The sequence below is a fragment of the Chamaea fasciata genome, unplaced genomic scaffold (genome assembly GCF_029207755.1).
Source record: "Chamaea fasciata isolate MVZ Bird 193981 ecotype frontalis unplaced genomic scaffold, bChaFas1.0.hap1 SCAF_6, whole genome shotgun sequence".
Classification (NCBI taxonomy): Eukaryota; Metazoa; Chordata; class Aves; order Passeriformes; family Sylviidae; genus Chamaea; species Chamaea fasciata.
This window is the reverse complement of record NW_027094091.1, coordinates 68,003,340-68,022,117: the sequence shown is the minus strand read 5'-3', so window position 1 is coordinate 68,022,117 and position 18,778 is coordinate 68,003,340. Positions and strand designations below refer to the sequence as shown.

General features: G+C 38.8%; 1 protein-coding gene across 11 annotated transcripts in view; it reads left to right on the top strand.

The window, feature by feature from the left end:
- Positions 1-18,778, top strand: part of BLTP1 (bridge-like lipid transfer protein family member 1) — an 87,567-nt gene that overhangs the window by 30,263 nt on the left and 38,526 nt on the right. For all 11 annotated transcript variants that reach the window (XM_066186698.1, XM_066186694.1, XM_066186695.1 and 8 more), the window contains exons 20-39: positions 2,324-2,551; positions 3,129-3,266; positions 3,525-3,701; positions 5,369-5,497; positions 5,668-5,787; positions 7,390-7,667; positions 7,784-8,034; positions 8,473-8,731; positions 9,129-9,972; positions 10,778-10,848; positions 11,330-11,503; positions 11,791-11,911; positions 12,728-12,874; positions 13,198-13,325; positions 13,438-13,640; positions 15,025-15,222; positions 15,825-16,036; positions 16,268-16,419; positions 17,279-17,429; positions 18,263-18,415. In XM_066186698.1, coding sequence (XP_066042795.1) covers positions 2,324-2,551; positions 3,129-3,266; positions 3,525-3,701; positions 5,369-5,497; positions 5,668-5,787; positions 7,390-7,667; positions 7,784-8,034; positions 8,473-8,731; positions 9,129-9,972; positions 10,778-10,848; positions 11,330-11,503; positions 11,791-11,911; positions 12,728-12,874; positions 13,198-13,325; positions 13,438-13,640; positions 15,025-15,222; positions 15,825-16,036; positions 16,268-16,419; positions 17,279-17,429; positions 18,263-18,415 — 4,134 coding nt within the window. The remainder of the gene's footprint in view (positions 1-2,323; positions 2,552-3,128; positions 3,267-3,524; positions 3,702-5,368; positions 5,498-5,667; positions 5,788-7,389; positions 7,668-7,783; positions 8,035-8,472; positions 8,732-9,128; positions 9,973-10,777; positions 10,849-11,329; positions 11,504-11,790; positions 11,912-12,727; positions 12,875-13,197; positions 13,326-13,437; positions 13,641-15,024; positions 15,223-15,824; positions 16,037-16,267; positions 16,420-17,278; positions 17,430-18,262; positions 18,416-18,778) is intronic.

The following is an 18,778-nucleotide window of genomic DNA, read 5'->3' as shown; positions in this document are numbered from 1 at the left end:
TTTGGAAATGGAGAATTCTAATTCTGAAGAATATGTGAATTTGGATGAAAATTTTTGGTAGGCACTAGTTCTAGTTCAGAATTGCTTTGGTGATCTGGTATGGCTGAGATGAATTTTGTTGTCAAAGGCTTGTGAGAAGAATTCTTGCATACATACATGCATATATAGACACACCCATATCAGCATAATTTTTCTCTCAAGAAATGTTGCATGTTCTGGACACATGCAGTAAATGTCTTCTTTCAGTTTTCCACTAGTAAAATAAAAAAATTCCATGATCACGACTAGAGCTTATTTAAACTCCAGTTTTTATGCAAAGTTATACCAGAACTCATGCTTTTGGTGCATTTTAAGTTCTGCAATGTGGTGTTTTTCTTAATTAGATTCCATGACATTTCTGGAGTTAAGGTCATGGGGGGAACTGGGGAAGGACATGAGAATAAGCTTAATTTAAAAAGCTACTTCAGTAAATATTGGAGAAGGATTTTGCATCCTTTTCCTGACATTAATCTGTTAGGCTTTAGAATGTGTGTTTGGTTTGGGTTTTTTTGCTATCTTCTCTTCCATGACTGATTTTTTTAGGGTGTTCAATTCCTTCCCATCTCCCTCACCCTCCCTTGTGGTGACAAAAGCCAAGGCAGTTGAATGTGTGAGTTCTGTCTGGCGAACAGCAAAATGCTTTGGGTTTGGTTGATTTTTGTGCTTGCTTTTTTGTGTGCGTGTGTGGTTTTAGGGTTTTTTTTTGGTGGGTTTTTTGCTTGCTTGTTTTTCTCTGAACATCTGTTTCAACCTGTGCAGATCTCTAGACTAAGGTAATACTTCTGGAGGCTGGCATTTTGGAGCAGAGGTTGAGGAGTTTTCTGAGACAGGTGATCAATGTCAGGACTCACTGAAAGAGTAATTTTCATGAATTTCTATAAGGTGTAGCATGTAAGCAAGGAATAGCAGAAAATACTGTTTTGTAGAGTATAGGACTTGCAGATAGGCTCATTATATTTTCATGTTGTCAATAAAATAAATAGGATTAAAATTAGGCCAGTACTGCATCTTGAAGACTTGATTTCTCCTGGTACAGAGCAAATGAACCCATGTTTGAATTGTTGATTGAACCCTCTTTCTGAAGCCCATAAATTCATGAGGGACTTCTGGCTTTTCAAGCAAAGCAGCACCTTTTCAGTGCTTTTTGTCTCTGGTGGTAAATGCAAACAGTGCTACATTAGATCCCTGATTCTATAAATGATTTCATTTTTAGGTGCAGATTTCTCAGATGAAACTTAGCTTTTCTATTCCAATTCTCAAGAGAAATTTTAGATTAATAGCTTGTTTATGAAAATGTGCATTTATTGCTCTTTTTAGCATTTTTGTGACTCTGTTTAGAACTTTTTGTCCAGCTGTGCTGGGACTATCTCTTGAAAGATTTCTAGGAGGGTTTTTTTATGTTTGTTTTCCTGACCTGTGGTTGTTTTTCCGTTTGTTTTCATTGCTCTTTTTTTAATACATGGTGTAGAGATCCCTGGACACACATTGTCCATGTAGCTCTGTTAACCCTTCTAATCTTGGGAGGTAGTTTTTTGGTGCAGCACACCCTGATAAGGATTTACTGTCTGGAAATGAATGATTTATAGGTCCTGGCATTCTCAGCAGGAGTTGTCAGGAGTGAGTTACTGGAGCTCCTACCACCCTCTGCTGGGTCTGCCTTATTAAAAATCACTGGGAGAAAATTATTCTTGAGAGTTTAGCTTTTCTTTTAAGGGAGAAGATGTGATAAATTGCCAGAAACCTGATGGATTTTCTGTTTCCCAGTAAAATTTGGCGGTGTTACTTTGGCCTTAGATAATTGAAGAGGATTTGCTTAGACAGAAGGTGGCTTTTAGACTCGAGCAAGAAATGTTTATGACCTAATATTTTAGAAGCGTGTGTAAGACTTTTAAGCTTGCCGAAAAAAAGGTTCAGGAAGTTGGATGAGGGTGACTTCCTGCAGGATTTTTGTGTTCTTACTTTGTTACGTATCTTTAAAAGCACAAAATCTGTTTGAAAGTGTCAGTTATAGTATTTCAGAAGTTACTTGTATTGTCTTAAATACCAGTACTGTGAGAACTACTGAGCTGCCTTCATTTCCTGCAAAGCACAGTGCCTAAATTTGCACATTTCAGCTATCCAGTTTTCATAAAATAAAAGTATCTATGTTTCTTTAGCTAGAGGTTATAGCTCTACCACTTATATTAGGGAGGATTCAAACCAGAAGATTTGATTTGTATTTCAATTCATTGCCTGCATGTTTTTCATTTGTTTTCCATATGATCATAACAATTCTTTTTCCTAGGAAAATTATTTTGGGGAAGATGACATGTACACTGATTTTGAAGAGGTTATTTCAAGCCCTGTTTTGTCCCTGTCAACATCCTCAAGCTCTGGCTGGACAGCTGTAGGAGTGGAAAATGACAAAAAAGAAAACGAAATTTCAGTCAAGCCCGTTCACCCTCTTACTTTACGCCCATGGGATATCACTGTGCTTGTTAATTTGTACAAAGTGCATGGAAGATTGCCAGTGGTAAGTGCTTCATAATCATAAAAGAATTGGCTTCATGTAATTGTTTTTTTTTTTGTTTTTGGTTTCATGATCTGGATCCACATTTAACTGTCTGGAATATTCAGTTGCTCTGGTGCTTACCAAAATGTGTAGATACTATCTGCTGAAACTATAGCTATCTAAACAACTTTGAGACAGAATTTATTTTGCTTATCTGAGAGGCAGAACTGGATAATTTTTTAATATGTTTGTTATTCCCAGAACCTGACTTGTGTGATATTTTTGATTGACCATTACAATTTCTCTACTTATTAGCAAATTTGCCTTACAATGGTGCAGTCTGCTCTGTGCTCGTGTGTTCTGAGGGAACCCCAGGAATAAAAAATCCAGATAAAAAATTGGGTTTACCCAGATCTTTTTGAATTGCCATTTACACAGTTGTCAAAAGGTTTTTGAAGTTGTACAGGCTTCTTTTTGAGTATCCACTTAGAGGAAAACCAGCATACTTCCTGCTAACAAGTTTGCAACTAATAGTAAAGTTTCAACCATGTTTTGTACTTTCAGGTTCCGAAACAGATGTGTTTATTTTTTATTTCAGCATTGCAGTCCAGATGGTCCAGAGTGCCCTACAGCTTTCTTGGAGAGGCTGTGTTTTGAGATGAAGAAAGGATTTAGAGAAACAATGCTTCAGCTTGTGCTGTCTCCAGTGAATCTGTTTCTGAATGACAGTTACCAGGTCAGTGTTTGTGTGGCTGTATTGTGGAAGTTGTGTTGGTTGTAAAATTGAATCCTTTTTTGGTAGGAATTTTCCTGTTGTGCAAAGGTTTCATTAAGGCTTGTGAATTGTAGGAAAAATCCAATGCATATGTTGTAAAAATCTTTATTTTTGTCCAGATTTTTTTTTGGCCTTTTAGTCAGTAAAATAAATAGGATTAAATTAGGCCAGTGTTGCATCTTTTCCAAGAATTGCCTCCCTCTTCCTTGTCCTTGGCAGCGCCCTGCAGTGGATGAGGTGCTCCGGGAGGGTCACATCAGCCTGTCGGGCCTGCAGCTCCGTGCCCATGCCATGTTTTCCGCGGAAGGGCTGCCCCTGGGAAGTGACACTTTGGAATACGCCTGGCTGATAGATGTGCAGGCTGGAAGCCTCACAGCCAAAGTGACAGCACCACAGGTACCATCTAGAAACCCATCTGAAGTACTGCAGTACTCTTCTTCCTTCTAAAACTGGTGTCGTGTGGATTTCTGGAAAGCACGTGATCTGTACCTTAAGTTACCTTTACTTTATAGCTTTAAAATCTAACAATTTCTGTAAAGGGACAGGAGATGCCAAATGAACCATTGTCATAGTCATATTTTAAAGTAGGAGGCAAATGAGATCATTTGTGGGAGTGTAGTATGGACAGGCCTCAGGAGTAGCTGCTCACTGCATAAGTTTTGCTCCTTGATCCTGCTGGAACATAGTTTGCTTTCTCAGTATTTAACTTTGTTAGGTCAGTCTTAGCACTAACCCCTTTTAATTTTGCCATTTATATTACATTTGTCTTTCTACCTAGGTGAATGATTCCAAGTATGCAACAGGCAGATCCTTTTGATTTATCTCTGCTGTGGTCTGCCAGAACTTTAGAGAAGGGTTGCTTTGCCAGTGTATTCTGAGGCAGAAGAAAAGGACATACATTCTACTTAGTAGTTACTATTTGCTTTAATTGTTTTTAATTTTTTAAGACACTTCTACATCCTCTTGTTCCTCTAAAAATTGGCATTTTCTAGCATTAAGCACACATTTCATTGGGAGACCTCAGCAGCAAATAAAATAAGACATACAAGCAAGTTTAGTGAATCTAAAGAGTAGACATTTTCTTGCTCCATATGCAGACATTTGTGGTGGTACTTCCCAAAATGCTGCCACTGATTGAGATAATCTGTAGGATTTGCTCCTCTGCTCTGTGGTTCAAAATAAAATTTAGTTGATTCAAAGTACTCCAAGGTGAAAGAACATTTCTTAGGGCTTAATGCATCTGAAGGATTTTCTTCCCTTATAAAGCCATTCTCGATTGTATGCATCATATAGGATTTTTTTTCAGTTGTCAAGCACTTGAATTAGCTGTTTCAGGCTCATTGGCTTTTTTCCTTCCATAATGTGATGTATTGCAAGAATTTGTGAAGGGACTGCACTGAACAGAGGAGGAGAGATTTTGTGCAGGACAGTCATAGCTAGATTAAATTCCATTCAAATTACTGCTGATTTTAAGTGCTTTTTCCTTTGGCAAACCAAAGAAAACCCATTTCCCTCTCATAGCAGAGACAGACAGTCATGAATCATTTCCTTTATGAGCGAGCTAACTATATAAAAGACTTAAATCAACAATAGGCTAATTACTAGGTCTAGCAAGAATCAGTGTTTTGTTGAGCCAGTTTCCTCCTGTGCTTTCTAAATGTAACTTTGTTGCTTTTATAGCAGCAAATCTGATATTTAAATTATGAATGGTAGTGAAGTGCCTTGAGCTATTCTTTGTGATAAAGTTGGGGGAGCTCAGTCTTTACAATGAAGTTCTCAGTTGACTGTGAGAGCAAAAGCTGCTGCCTTTAATTAAGAAATAATTTAGGAAATTTTTTAATGTCACTGTGCTTTTTCCATGAGAAAGTAGTGGCTTGCATGTTGCGGTGCGCACAAGAATAAAAATCAGCCTTGAGTTGCAGGAAGGTGCTGCAACCAGGAGGATGTGCCGAAGCCTACTGCGCACATCCCAGCCCTTGGGGTTGTTCTCTTGTTCTCCATGGAACACCACAAGTCCATTTTGTGTGGGTGGTGATGGACAATGTGCTGTTGTTTGCTTTCAGCTTGCCTGTCTTCTGGAATGGGGGCAGACCTTTGTGTTCCATGTGGTGTGCCGGGAGTTTGAGCTGGAGAGGCCCAAATCTGTCATCCTGTGCCAGCACGGCATCGATCGCCGCTTTTGTGACCCAAAGGTACCTTTTCATTCATCCCTGCTGCTCACTGGACATGCACAGGTTCTCTGGAACACTTCAGAAATCCACCCTTAATGTTACCAGAACATAAAAGGATTGGCCCAAATTAAGCTCCTAATATATCTTTATATATTTTTTTCCTTTATTCTTTCTTTTCCCGTTTCCTTCAGACGAACTCTGTGCCTGGGCCATGCCCGACGTCGGATGACTTAAAGTACACGATGACACGCTTAGCCATGGATGGAGCAGATCTGTATGTGGTAGAACATGGCTGTGCCACCAATATCAAGGTAAAACTATTCCTCTTAACAGCAATTAAAATTCTTTGTCAATACAGATATTTGTATTTCTTGATCGAATATCTGCCTGAATTGATGGCTTGCTTGCATGCAATGGATTAAGCAGAATTTCTAAAACTTAAGGTGATAAAAGGTCATCATGGACTGGGCCAGGAGTAGATCAATTTGGCTTCTACTTAATAATTCCATTAATTATGTTGGGAAATGGGAAGGAGGAGTATATGTCTCCCAAAATAAAAGTGGAAGCTGCAGGGTTGGTGTAACATAATTTAGAACATCTCGGCCAATATAAATCTCTGTGGTCATACCTGCGAGTTGATAAGAGCTTGTGCTGTGAATGAAGAATTCAGCAAATGGAAATGATTGAGGTATATCATGTACAAGTCAGTGCTGGATAACTCATGATCCTCTTGTGTGAATTTAGATGTATCTTTGGTAGAGAAGGGAGAAGTGTTTGTGCCGCTGCGTGACTGAATCCTCTGTTCCAAAATGCTATGCAGAAAAGAGCTGATACTTTCTCCCATTATCCTACTGCACAGGAAGAAAAGGAATAATTTAGGCAGTGTAGCAAAATATAAGTTGAGATACAGTTGAGTTATGGTAACAACAGAAAAGAAGAAAACTGCTATGCTGACATAACTGAGTAGTAATTGTGCTATTAGTTAGTAAATGCAGTTTTAAATGGTAGACTTAAAATTAAAAGTTTTGGGCGCAGCTTCACATTATGAGCTAGAATCTAACTAAAGGGCACTGGTAATTATTTAAACATTTTTTTAATGATGTGGTATCTCATCATTTGAATGGCTTACTGCCCTGGGGCAGTTAAAAAAATATTTGAGCCTCCAAATTCTTTTGAATCCAATATTAAAAAGCGCCATCATAAATATTAACAGTGTCTGCAGGCATAAATATGAATGGCAGTATTTTCAAAGGCAGCTTAATAACCTGAACCGCTCTAGGAAATTATATCCTGAATGTATTTCATCTAAATAAAAAAAAAAAAAAAAGATTTCCAGTGGTCCTTTATAATCTGTGACAGAGATGAGAAACAATTATTTAATATTAACCCTGAGGGGTAGCTCTTCCATGGCTGGGTTATCTTTCAGCTTTTCTTGGTTTAGAGTTGGAAAACTCCATCTGAAATTTCAGGTGCTTCATGGTGACATTTTTGAGAGGACTCAAGCTGTGCAGGAAACTTGGTTCGATGTCTAGAGATTAGATGAAGTTTGAAGACTAAACGAGTTTGAAAGTCTCAGATTTTTGGGTTTTAGATGACAGTGAAGAAGTTAATGATTTAAGTTTTTTAAAGTTTCATGACAATGTGTATTGAAGTTGTTTTCTGTTTTCATCTGTTGACAAAAGGATGCTTCTAAGTAAATATTTTTCTTTTTTGTGATGTAAAATTGACTGGGATTAATTTCTAAGCTTGCCTTCTTTTGTGTGTGCTGACCTGCAAATAAAACTGCTTCCCCAGAGAGAATTTTACTGAGATATTTTGGGGCTGTAGTATGGGATGTGTTAACTGGTTTAAGGCCACCCTTCCTTTGTTTCACTGACAAATAGTCAGAGTTCCTGTTTAAATCCTGTTTTCAGATGGGTGCCATACGCATTGCAAACTGCAACCTCCACAACCAGTCTGTCGGAGAGGGCGTCAGCGCTGCCATCCAGGACCTGCAGCTCAGGCAATATGTTGAGCAAGTGAACAACTGCAGAACTGGCCTCCAGCCAATCCTGAGGAGGGCATACTGGCTGGAAGCTGGCTCTGTCAACCTGGGCCTCATCACTGCTGACATTGCTTTAGCAGCAGATCATCCCTCTAAACATGAGGTGCAGAGGCATTTCTTGGAAACGCACGATAACCGAACCAAGAGGTGAGCCATGTGGTTGAGGGAGGTGCATTTGAGAGGCATGTTTGTTAATCTTGCTGTCACTGAGCTTCAGTGTGGTCATGGTTTTGGTTTGTTTTCTGCTCTTCTGCCTTTTGTAGGTTGTGGTTTTTGTGGCCTGATGATAATTTGAGAAATAAGAGAAGCAAGAACAAGTGTGGCTGTCTCGGTGGTTGTCGCTTCTTCGGTGGCACCTTAACGGGACTGGATTTTTTCAAACTTGAGGAACTGACACCTTCAAGCAGCTCTGCTTTCTCAAGCACAAGTGCAGAATCTGATATGTTTTATGGACAGTCTTTACTGCAGCCAGGAGAATGGATAATTACTAAGGAGATTCCTAAAATTTTAGATGGTGAGAATGTGCTGTACTGTATTTTTACTCTATTTTGCCCAAAAGTATAATTTCTTAATGTGTTGCTGTTTGTGGTGTTTATGAATCTGTTCAGTAAGTACAATTGCTTGTGCTCTTGTGGCCTGACCCCTTCTAAGAGCAGACAGAGCTTGAGCAAGCTTTCATATGGTGGTTTTTTATATTAACGTGCACCTCCTTTCTGAGTAAAAAGGAGATTTTTGACTTGTTCTACTTATATAGAAAGCAGCCAACTGAGACGATCTGATGTTTTGCAGACATGATTTTATTAATTCTTGTCAGGACAACATGCTAGTATGAGCATACATTTCAAAACCAGGGCTTTTATTTAATAATGTTTTTTATTTCAGTAGGTAGGGAAGAGTCCACTGCAGTTGTGTTATCAGATACTCAGTTTTACTTTCCCTTCCCTGGTCCTAGGCAAAGCAAATGGTGTCAAAAGAAAAGATTGGGACTGCAGATCTGTGGGGATAGAAATGGAAAGGAAAGCACAACACCTGAGCCTCCAAGTGCCACTGCGTTCCCACAGCTCCTCCTCCTCTTCGGAGGAAACAAGCAGCTCCAGTGCTGCCCTGCCCTTGCTTGCAGGGGAGAAGGACAGCCCCTCGTCCACTGCTGAGGATCACCTGGGACAGAAGGAGTTCCTGCCCAGTGCGAAAAGGGAAGATGCTCATGGAAGGTTAGTACTCTTGTCCAGGTAGGCATATAATTCAACTCTCGAATGCTTTAAGATGTAAGAAAAGCTTTTGATTTAGCAATTTTTAGAGTGTTAATGGTGCTCCTGAAATGCATTTCCTAGTTTGAATGGTGATTTGGATCCCTTATAGGGGATGGTTACCTGAGGAAGGTACAAAATCCAGTATGGAAAGACACCAGCACTTGCTGTTAAATGTTTGGTTTTACATCCTCTGTTTGTAGACAAGTGACAGAGTTCAGTATGTAACCAGCACTATGAAAATAATGGCTGTGCTAACAGAGAGTCACAGAATCACTGATGCATTTGACAGCTGCTACAGCATAGGAAGAGCAGCATTAGTAATGAAACAAGCAAGTGAAGTGTTTGTTTCCATCCCCAGTGTGACTGTGGAGGGTGCCGAGGGCCGGCCTGCATCCCCTGGCCCCCAGGAGAGGCCGGTGGGCCAGTCTCCCATGCGGTCCCCGCTGAAGAGACAGGCGTCTGTGTGCTCCACGCGGCTGGGCAGCACCAAGAGCCTGACGGCCGCCTTCTACGGGGACAAGCAGCCCGTCCCCGTGGGAGTGCAGTTCAGCAGCGACGTGTCCCGCAGCGACGAGAACGTCCTGGACTCCCCAAAGCAGAGGAGGAGCTTTGGCTCCTTCCCCTACACGCCGTCAGCAGACTCCAACTCGTTCCACCAGTACCGCTCCATGGATTCCAGTATGTCCATGGCGGATAGCGAGGCTTATTTTTCAGCTGCAGAAGAGTTTGAGCCAATAAGCAGTGATGAAGGTCCAGGAACCTATCCAGGGAGGAAGAAGAGAAAAAAGCAAGCTCAAAAAACTGAATACAGTAGGGGGTCTATTTATCACAGCGTGGAAGGACCCTTAACAAGCACAATCCATAGAGAAATCAGTCAAGATATGAAAACCTTGCCAATTAAGACTCATCCTTCCCAGGCTTCATTTGTTTCAGCTCTGGGAGGAGATGATGAGCACATTGACAACATGTACGTCCTGGACTCTGAGAAGACTGTGGAACGTGAGCAAATCACTTCCCAGCAGCCTGTAATGGCATGTTACCAAAATTACTTGACACAGTTCCAGGTGATCAACTGGTCAGTAAAGCATCCAACTAACAAAAGAACCTCCAAGTCCTCATTGCATCGGCCTTTAGACCTTGACACACCAACGAGCGAAGAAAGTTCCTCATCTTTTGAGCAACTCTCTGTCCCAACTTTTAAGGTATGGAAGGTGGAGCAGTAGAGAAAGGAGTAACAATTCAAAATAACTTCAAATGGCTTAGTACCAGTTGGGTGAATAAGCTAAAAGAAAACTTGAAATTTCTTTGCTTTTAGTTAAAGAATACCTTGAATTTCTGATTTCATATCATGGGGATGGGTGGCTGAAAGGTTGTGGGCAAAAAAAGATGGAGTTAGAATTCTGTGGATGTGTGTTCTGAGTTACCGTTGTTGCACTTAAAAATGCTGCCTGTTGAATGATATGCAGCTGGAGGACATTTATGTGAGTTTTGTTTAAAATACATTATACAGAACTGCAGTAGCAGTACATTTAATACTGATAAAGTATAATTTAGGCTCTCAGTGCTTTATTTCAAAATAAAATTGCAACTCAGATTTAGGAAATGATTTTTTTGTAGTGATGTAAGCATACATACTTAAGGAAGGAGCTGAAATGAAATACATGAAAAATAATGGAAATGACTTCATAGAAAACAGGTATTTGAGCTCTGGAACTGAATTTATCGTTTTGCAGAAAAGATTTGTGTCGATGCAAGCCTTATGTAGATTAGTATTTGAAGGGTTTTTTTTAAAAGCAATGAATCAGTGTTTATGTAAAAGCAGTGTAATCTGATTTTTCAAGGAATTTAAAAAACAGACCTTGGACTTTCTGGATCCTCTATTGGAGAATCTGCTTCTAAGGGTTTTTTTGGAAAAACAGCTTTAAGGGGAATTTTTAAAGATCCCTTGTTGGGGTTTTTATCATATATGGAAGGAATGTAATAAACTTCTTTGCATTTTTGTCTTAGATTGTTAAACAGGGTCTCACAGCTAATTCATTACTGGACAGAGGCATGCAGCTTACAGGATCAACATCTAAGTAAGTTGAACACAGCTGGACATTATTAGCATATTTTTTAAGAGTAGGATTCTCCTGATACTCTTCTGAAATATTTTGGCTTCCAGTAGCTATTTCAAAGTTTGATTTACAGCAGTAGTTTTCAGTACCAGATCTATTTCAGAACAGGTCATTCTATTATGAAATATTTGGGTTTGGTCAAACAGAAAGTACCACGGTGCAAGCATTAAATTATTTCACTTGTACGTTTTCAAGATTACAAATGGTGATTTCATTTAGATGAATTTGGAGGTGCTAATGGAAAGTGTCCATTTCATTGCCAGAAGCTGAACTTGAATCTCGGGGAGGGCCTTACCTGGGATTGTGTTTTTGTACTTTCTAAGATACACAGGAGAAGAAACCTGCCATTATGTGGATTTTATTAAGAATTAAAACGATACCAGAACTCTTCTGTATTTGTTTTTACAAAGCCTGGTCATTGATGTGTGTTTGACTTGTTTAGCACACCTTACACTCCTTTGGATAAGAAGTCTGCAGAGAATACGGATGATGAAACAATAACAGAGGAATGGACGTTGGATCACCCGGTCTTCCAGACACGGACAACGGCAATTGTGGAAGTAAAAGGAACTGTAGATGTAGTTCTGACTCCTCTTGTAGCAGAGGCACTGGATAGGTAATTTTATTTTGATTGCACTAAAAACTGTCTAAAATCACAGCTGTTCTGTTCAGCAAAGACTTGGGTAAAAGGATTGAATAATGTGGTTGATGGAACAGCAGGGCCTGGTGCCCAGCAGATGGAATTCTGCATTCCCTATGAGGTGGCTGAAAGAATGGGAAGTGCCCTTTGTGTGTGTCAGTGCTTCTTTTTTTCCTCCGTAGTCTTAAATGACACGTGGCTGATGATGTGCCGTGTGAAACTGGGAGTTTCAGTGGTCTCTTGTGGCTGTTTTCCCCTTGCAGGTACCTCGAGGCCATGGTGCACTGTGCCAGCTCCCGGCACCCGGCAGCAATCGTGGATGACCTGCACTGCAAAGTCCTGAGGGATGCTGTGCAGAACAGCAAGACCAGCTTCTCAGAAAACGTGAGGAAGGAACAAGAGAAATCCACATGGATTTGACAGAATGCTCTTTTCTGTATCTGACATAGAAAATGTTTTAGCTGAATTTAGTGTTTTGAGATATAATAGCTAAACGCTGTATTAATTTGGAATGCATACTTACATACATTTGCATAATCAACTCATATATTGTTGTTCACTGTCCATCTTTTACAGGATCTTTTACAGGATTGAAATTTTTCTGTTTTGGATGGTCTAGGGTAATTTACATGAAATCAAAGCACACATTCTATTCTTTGAAATTACTATAGCTGGTATTCTTAAATATTACATTCATTTCAGTGAGATGTTATTTATTATTTTATAGTAGTTAGAGAGAGCTGTGAAAATGCCTGTGGGTTTTTTTGCGGTTCATCTGAGACCTTAAAGAATTAATTTATCTTAAAAAGAATTGTATAGTAGTTCTACAGAATTAAGAATTAGGTGTTCTTTCTGTCCAAGGTAATGACCACATTTATATTTTATGATTTCTTAGACTTCACAGTGTAGTGGCCACTAATAATTTTCTTCATAGTAAGTTGTTTTAGATAACTTACATGTGTAGAATTCAGACTTCCAGCTGAAGTCTGGTAAGCTTACTGCGGAATGGCCCTGCTGCCCTTATGGTTTTAGACCTACTGCACCTCTGAGTGCTGCAGCCCTTGTTCTGGAAATAGTGGTAAATTGGCCTAAAATAAAGTCAGAATCTTTCTGCTTCAATGCTAGTAAAATATCCTGTTACTCCTGAGCTCAGCAACTCTTGATTTTGTGCTAATAAATCATTTTTCTCCCCTCTTCAAGTTGTCTTCAAAGCAGGACGTCAGGGGAACAAAAATAGACACCACCACAACAGGAACAACAAACCAGGGACCAGCACAGACCAATCTCTCACTTAAGCAAGATAATGTGACAATTAAAGGGCTTCAGGCCAATGTTACAGTTCCAAAGGTAACAATTTTTTTTAACTTATCACTAGCAAAGTGCCTCACAAAATCATCCTTATTTTGCATCCCTGTTTGTTCCCCAAAAGCTGAAGTGAAGGCGTGCATTTGTGCTAGAGAACTAAAGTTTGGAATTTTGGAACTGCTTAATTTTATGATGGTAGACATGCAGTAGTTAAGTATCAACCACCATAGGGGTAACTGGCTTTTAAATAATGTTCTAGATTTTATTTTTACTGAAAGGATAAGACAGGGTTGTATCAGAAACTAGTGATTAATGTAACATGCTTTTCTAAATGTCTTTACTCTTTGATGGAATTTTATGTACAGGTGAACCTGTGTTTGCTCCAAGCATCTGTGGATGAATCCCCAGGAGTTTCTTCCAGCAAAACTGTGACTCACGTTTCCTTAGTAGCTTTGTGTTTTGATAGAATTGCCACTCAAGTTCGTATGAACAGGTAAGAATAGTACATGTCACTATTTGTCATAAACCTCAGACATATTTCATTTGATTGGTTTTGTTTATCTTGAGATTTGCTTAATTGTTTTTTCCTCCCTGATATTGAAAAGGGGTATAGTTGAGGAGGCTTCCAACAATGCGGAAACTGGAAGGAATTCTGTCACATTCGATCGTTACATCCAAACCAGCAAAATGCAGCCCCAGTCTTCTGGCTCATTGAGATCCAATTCTGGAGCAGAAAAAGGAAAAGAAATTGCTGCTAAATTGAACATCCATCGTGTTCATGGACAGCTTAGAGGTCTTGATACAACAGGTATTAAACAATATTAAAATGTGGAAATGTCAGTTTTAATAGAAGCAAATAGTTACAGTTGGTACTGATCTTGTAGTTTGGTTGTAGGTTTTTTTATCAATGTGGATAAAAAGCTACTTGCACCCAGAGCTTTTGCAGATACTTGAAAATGAAGTTTGGGATGAATTATTATTCCACTAAGTGCTAGATTTAAACTTAGGCGAACTAAAAGCTGTCAAGACAAACTTGTAAGCAGTTTGTGTGGCAGATGTGTTGCCCTGTAAATACTGACCTGCACTGCTGGAATTTGAGGCCTGAGCTCCCTTCCTCCCAGCTGATTTCTTTTCAGCTGCCATTTTTTGTCACCTTTTGCAGGGAATGAATTACACTTACTTGCTTTCTTACTACTTTCTAACACTTGCAATAATGTGCCTGTTGTACCAGCCATTTCAGCATGACAACCTGTGGATTTTTAACCAGAATGACTCTAAAGCTGAAAATGAGTTCTGTCCAATTGACTTCCTTGTTGTTTGTGTTAAGGAAATGCCTTCAAAAAACTACGAATTAAATTTTGCTATAACTCCTGATCCTGGAGAAACTAACCAGGAAAAGATGACTAAAAGTAGATGTAGTTTTTGTTAAACTGCTTCAATTTTGATGGAATCTATACCAGTTTTAGCTCTGGTCCATAAGGAATAGGAGTCTTTAGACATGAGGAAGTACTCTGTAGAGCCAGGATGATTTAAAAATACACAATAAATAACAGAAAATCCCACTGCCGTGCAAAGATGAGTGAGCAAATTAAATTGGAGGAAAACAAGATCAGAGAACACTGAAATGGTTGCCTCCTTTTTTACTTAGTTATGGGTAGAATCTTAGCAGTAGTGCCCTGTGTCAGGTATGCTACAGAGGCTCAAGAGCACCAGTTTTGGAGTTCTAACCAAGAAAAATCATCATCTTCTGTTTAAAAGGTTTGAGAAGAACCTTTCTAAGGATCTTAGCATTTCATGTTTACTTCAAAAGTGGATGCAGTTACAAATTGGAGGCAGAGAGTAAGGATTAGAAGGGATATAAAGTGACTCAGTGTAGTTTTTTTCTGAGGTATTTGACATTTAGGTGTAAAGTTATTTAAAATATTGCTCAATCCTTGTTTTTTTTTCAAATTTAAAAATTATTCTGCCCATACTAACATACCAGGAGCAAGGCTATTTCCCCTCTTTTTGTGCTTCTTTTTTCTTACTTGTGCTTCAAGTTTAAACTTTTTTCTTCCCTCCCTCCCCCGCCCCCATTTGAGGAATGCTAAAGGGATAACTCCCCCAAAACACTCTAAACTTCAGAAAGGTTTTGGAAGATGTAAAGTTTTTTCCATTTTGGAAGAAAGTAATAAATATGTTTATTTTCACAGATATTGGAACTTGTGCAATAACAGCCATTCCTTTTGGGAAATCAAAAGTTCTTTTTACTTTGGAAGAGTTGGATGAGTTCACTTTTGTGGATGAAACAGATCAACAAGCTGTTCCAGATGTAGCTCGAATTGGTCCTAGTCAAGAGAAGTGGGGTTGGATAATGTTTGAGTGTGGAATTGAAAATTTAACTATAAAAGGTAAAGCTTTTAAAGTCTTTATATTATTTTGTTTTATGACAGTACTGACAGTTCTGTTGTTAGGTTGTCTGGCTTAGCAATTATTTAATTAGAAATTGTTGAATCTAGGTGATACTGAATAGTACATATCTGTGGTAAATAAATTTCATAGGTCATACAGTAAAGACATTTTTAGTTGTAAGTACCACTAATAATAATTTCATATAAACTGGTTTCATCAGTGTCTGAAATTGATGCTTTCAGTGATCACTCAAATCCTCGCCTTATCCACAGGAAGTGCATTATAGAGCCAGAGTTTCGCTCTGGGAGGGGAAAGCTAGCTACAAAAAGTAAAAAAAAACCCCACAGTGTTTTCTATCATCCAAGTTACTTTTGTTCAGAGAATAATATTTTAAAAGTTTTAATGTGAGTACTCTTCATCTGCTTGTGGTAGATTGCCAGAAACTCGAAATTGTTGTGATAAGTTGTTGAGTAAAATGGTAATGCATCTTGTTTAACCAAAATCCGACGTATTTCTCTGCTTAAGTATAGATCTTTTCTGTGGGGCATAAGTTACAGCTATTTATGTGCTGCCAACCTTTACAGTCTGGGTATTTTTACAGGGGGAAGACAGTCTGGGGCAGTGCTGTATAACACATTTGGAGTCATGGGTAAATCAAGGGACACAGAGAGAGGTGGATTGCTTGCATCAAACAACTCTTCAGATTCCCCCACTGGTAGTGGCTACAACACTGATGTGTCTGAAGATAACCTCCCTTGTGACAGAATAAGTCCCTCTTCAGATATTAATGGAAATTCAGTTTCAGATGAGCAGGTATGTACAAACTGGGTAGAAATGATTAGTCGCTCATTCTGTTTACTTAGACACTAACCTTCCAGCTTTCTGCAGGGTTCCCTGGGAGGATTAGTGGGCAGCATGAGTTTATTTTTCTTCGCATAAATGCCTATGAAAAAAAATTTATGACCATGGTATGTTTGTGCCTTTCAGTGTAATAATTTTGGAAGGCAATTTCCCTTCTAACTTCATGATTCCTTGTTTTTGAAGGATGAAGGTGTTGAATCTGATGATTTGAAAAAAGATATCCCCTTGATGCCTCCTCCCCCTGACTCCTGCAGCATGAAGCTGACAATCAAAGAAATTTGGTTTAGTTTTGCGGCTCCTACCAATGTGCGCTCCCCAGCCCATATATATTCAAGGTATAATTTTACCTGATAAAAGAGAAAATGACAGTTCTGCTTTGTTAAATTGCATTTGTACTTGGTAGGTTCTGAATGGAATTACAATAATTTTTGAAGCTTCTTTGGAAATGATAATTTTGAGTTTGTATTTATCACAGTAAGACTTGCTTCAGTTTTTTACTGTTGTAATTTCTGTGGAAGTGGTGCTAGAAAATTCTTAGTTACGTGTGATTAAAAGACGAAAAAAGGAAGAGTAAAAAACCCAAATTAAACAAAAAGCCCTCACTAACAGCTTCTGGTGAGATGGAGATGTTTGAAGGAGAAAGGCAGGGGAAGGTGTTTGTTTTGAATAGGTGCGATGTTAATGAAGAGTACAGCTCAATGCTTTTGGTATTCAACTTGATATCATCCATGATCTGACTGCCATTGCACTATAAAGTTCAAGATGTGTCTTTCTAAGATAGTTTTTCACATTGTGTATGTAGAAAAAGCCAAATATTTCAGTCTGTCAGTATAGAGCCATAAGTTAGAAAATACTCTACTGGTACTCTTGCCTCAGCCCTTTAGCAAAAGTCCTTCATGACATGTAACAATGTGGAATTCAGTCAATGATGAGAATTTCAAGCTGTGTGATTTCAGTAGGGAATAGTGATGAGAAAAGGAAGGAATAGCAGTAGAAAAAGTGGGAAGAATCATGAGTGTGTGAGTAAAACAAAAATTGCCTCAAGTACTTTTTGCCAGTTTTTCTTTTCTGGGCAGTTTATTACTTTCCATCAAAGTCCCACATATTTGACTATCATTCATAACAGCATCAGAAAATCCTGCTCATTGCTGCTGCTGCCTGTGAACACCCCTTTCTCTTTATTTGTCTCCACAGGCAGCTGAACCTCCTGAGCACTGCAACACCTGCAGTTGGTGCTTGGCTTGTTCCCATTGATCAAGTGAAATCATCATTAAATAAACTGGAAACGGAAGGAACCCTGCGAATCTGTGCTGTTATGGGGTGCATTATGACAGAAGCCCTAGAGGTAAATGACCTTTATAAAATCAGCATACCAGAACAGGACAGTGTGGTAGGTAATATTTAGTTTTTGGAATTCTGGATGTTTTCACTGGGAGATGTAGAGCATCTCTTGTGAGCCTTTGGAATTGGTCACAAGAATTCACAAAAAGCTGTGCTTTTTGTATGCAGCCTGAATTTCAGAGCTGTTACTGGTGAGGAAGTGTGATGCTTCTTACAGGAGTGCATCTCCAGGTGAAATAAGAGTAATAAGTATGGCAGTAGTGGCTGCTATATTTTACGAAGTATTTTTGTTTGCTGTTGGTTTGATTGGCACCATCTAGTGGGAAGATTTTGATGTCATACCCAAGCTGAGATCCTGTCTTGCGTAGTGAGATGGATGACCTAAGTGTGATGCTGGTTTTCTGCTCTGCTCAAAAATTATCCTTTGCAGCAGTCTCTTATTCCTACCTCCTTTCATGTTTCTTCTTCCTACCCTCTTTCTAGCATTAGACCAAATTAGAAAAAGTGCCTGTTCTGCCTTTACCTAAGAATAAACTTTCTTTGAAAACTGCAGCTGTCTTTGCATATGTCTGCTAGTCCAGAAGTAACTTTATAAGGTCTGCAATTTGAATCCAGGCTTTTCTTTTATTACTTCATATAAATAAATATGCATCCAGAATGATTTTTCATATGCAGTATTTAAAATAAAGTGAGTACCCATGAGGCAAACCTTTGTTGCAGAAGTTTGAAATAGGGTTAGAAGTTTGTTTGTTGTTTCATCTCAGAGATGAAATCGTGTCATTGATGCTCTGTTTGCAAGTATCTTCATATGTTGAAAATGTTTTTGTTTTAATCTAGAATAAAAGTGTGCACTTCCCTCTGAGAAGCAAGTACAACAGGCTTACCAAAGTGGCTCGTTTCTTGCAAGAAAATCCTTCTTGTTTACTGTGTAATATATTGCACCATTACCTTCATCAAGCAAATTACTCCATCATTGAGGATGCCACTATGGTGAGTTACCCAGGAAAACTGGAAATATCTCAGTCCTGTAGTTTCAAATATGCTAATTCTAATGTCTTAAATTTAGCAACAGTTTGAGGAAGGTTAACAAACAAGAAAATATAACCCAAACTCATAGGCATCTTTAAAGTGATAAGAAGGTGTTGTTTCTCTCATTTCATTTTCTTTGACATGTGCTATTTTTGTTGTGACCTGTATATATGCATAATGTTTATCAAACTATTTTATTAGTAAATGCATGACAACATAAACCAAAAAGGAATGCCTTTAAAACTGTATATGGCTTTTTTAAATCAGATTTCATTCCCTATCTATCATATTTCAATGACCTTTTTATAAGATTAGATTTTTCAT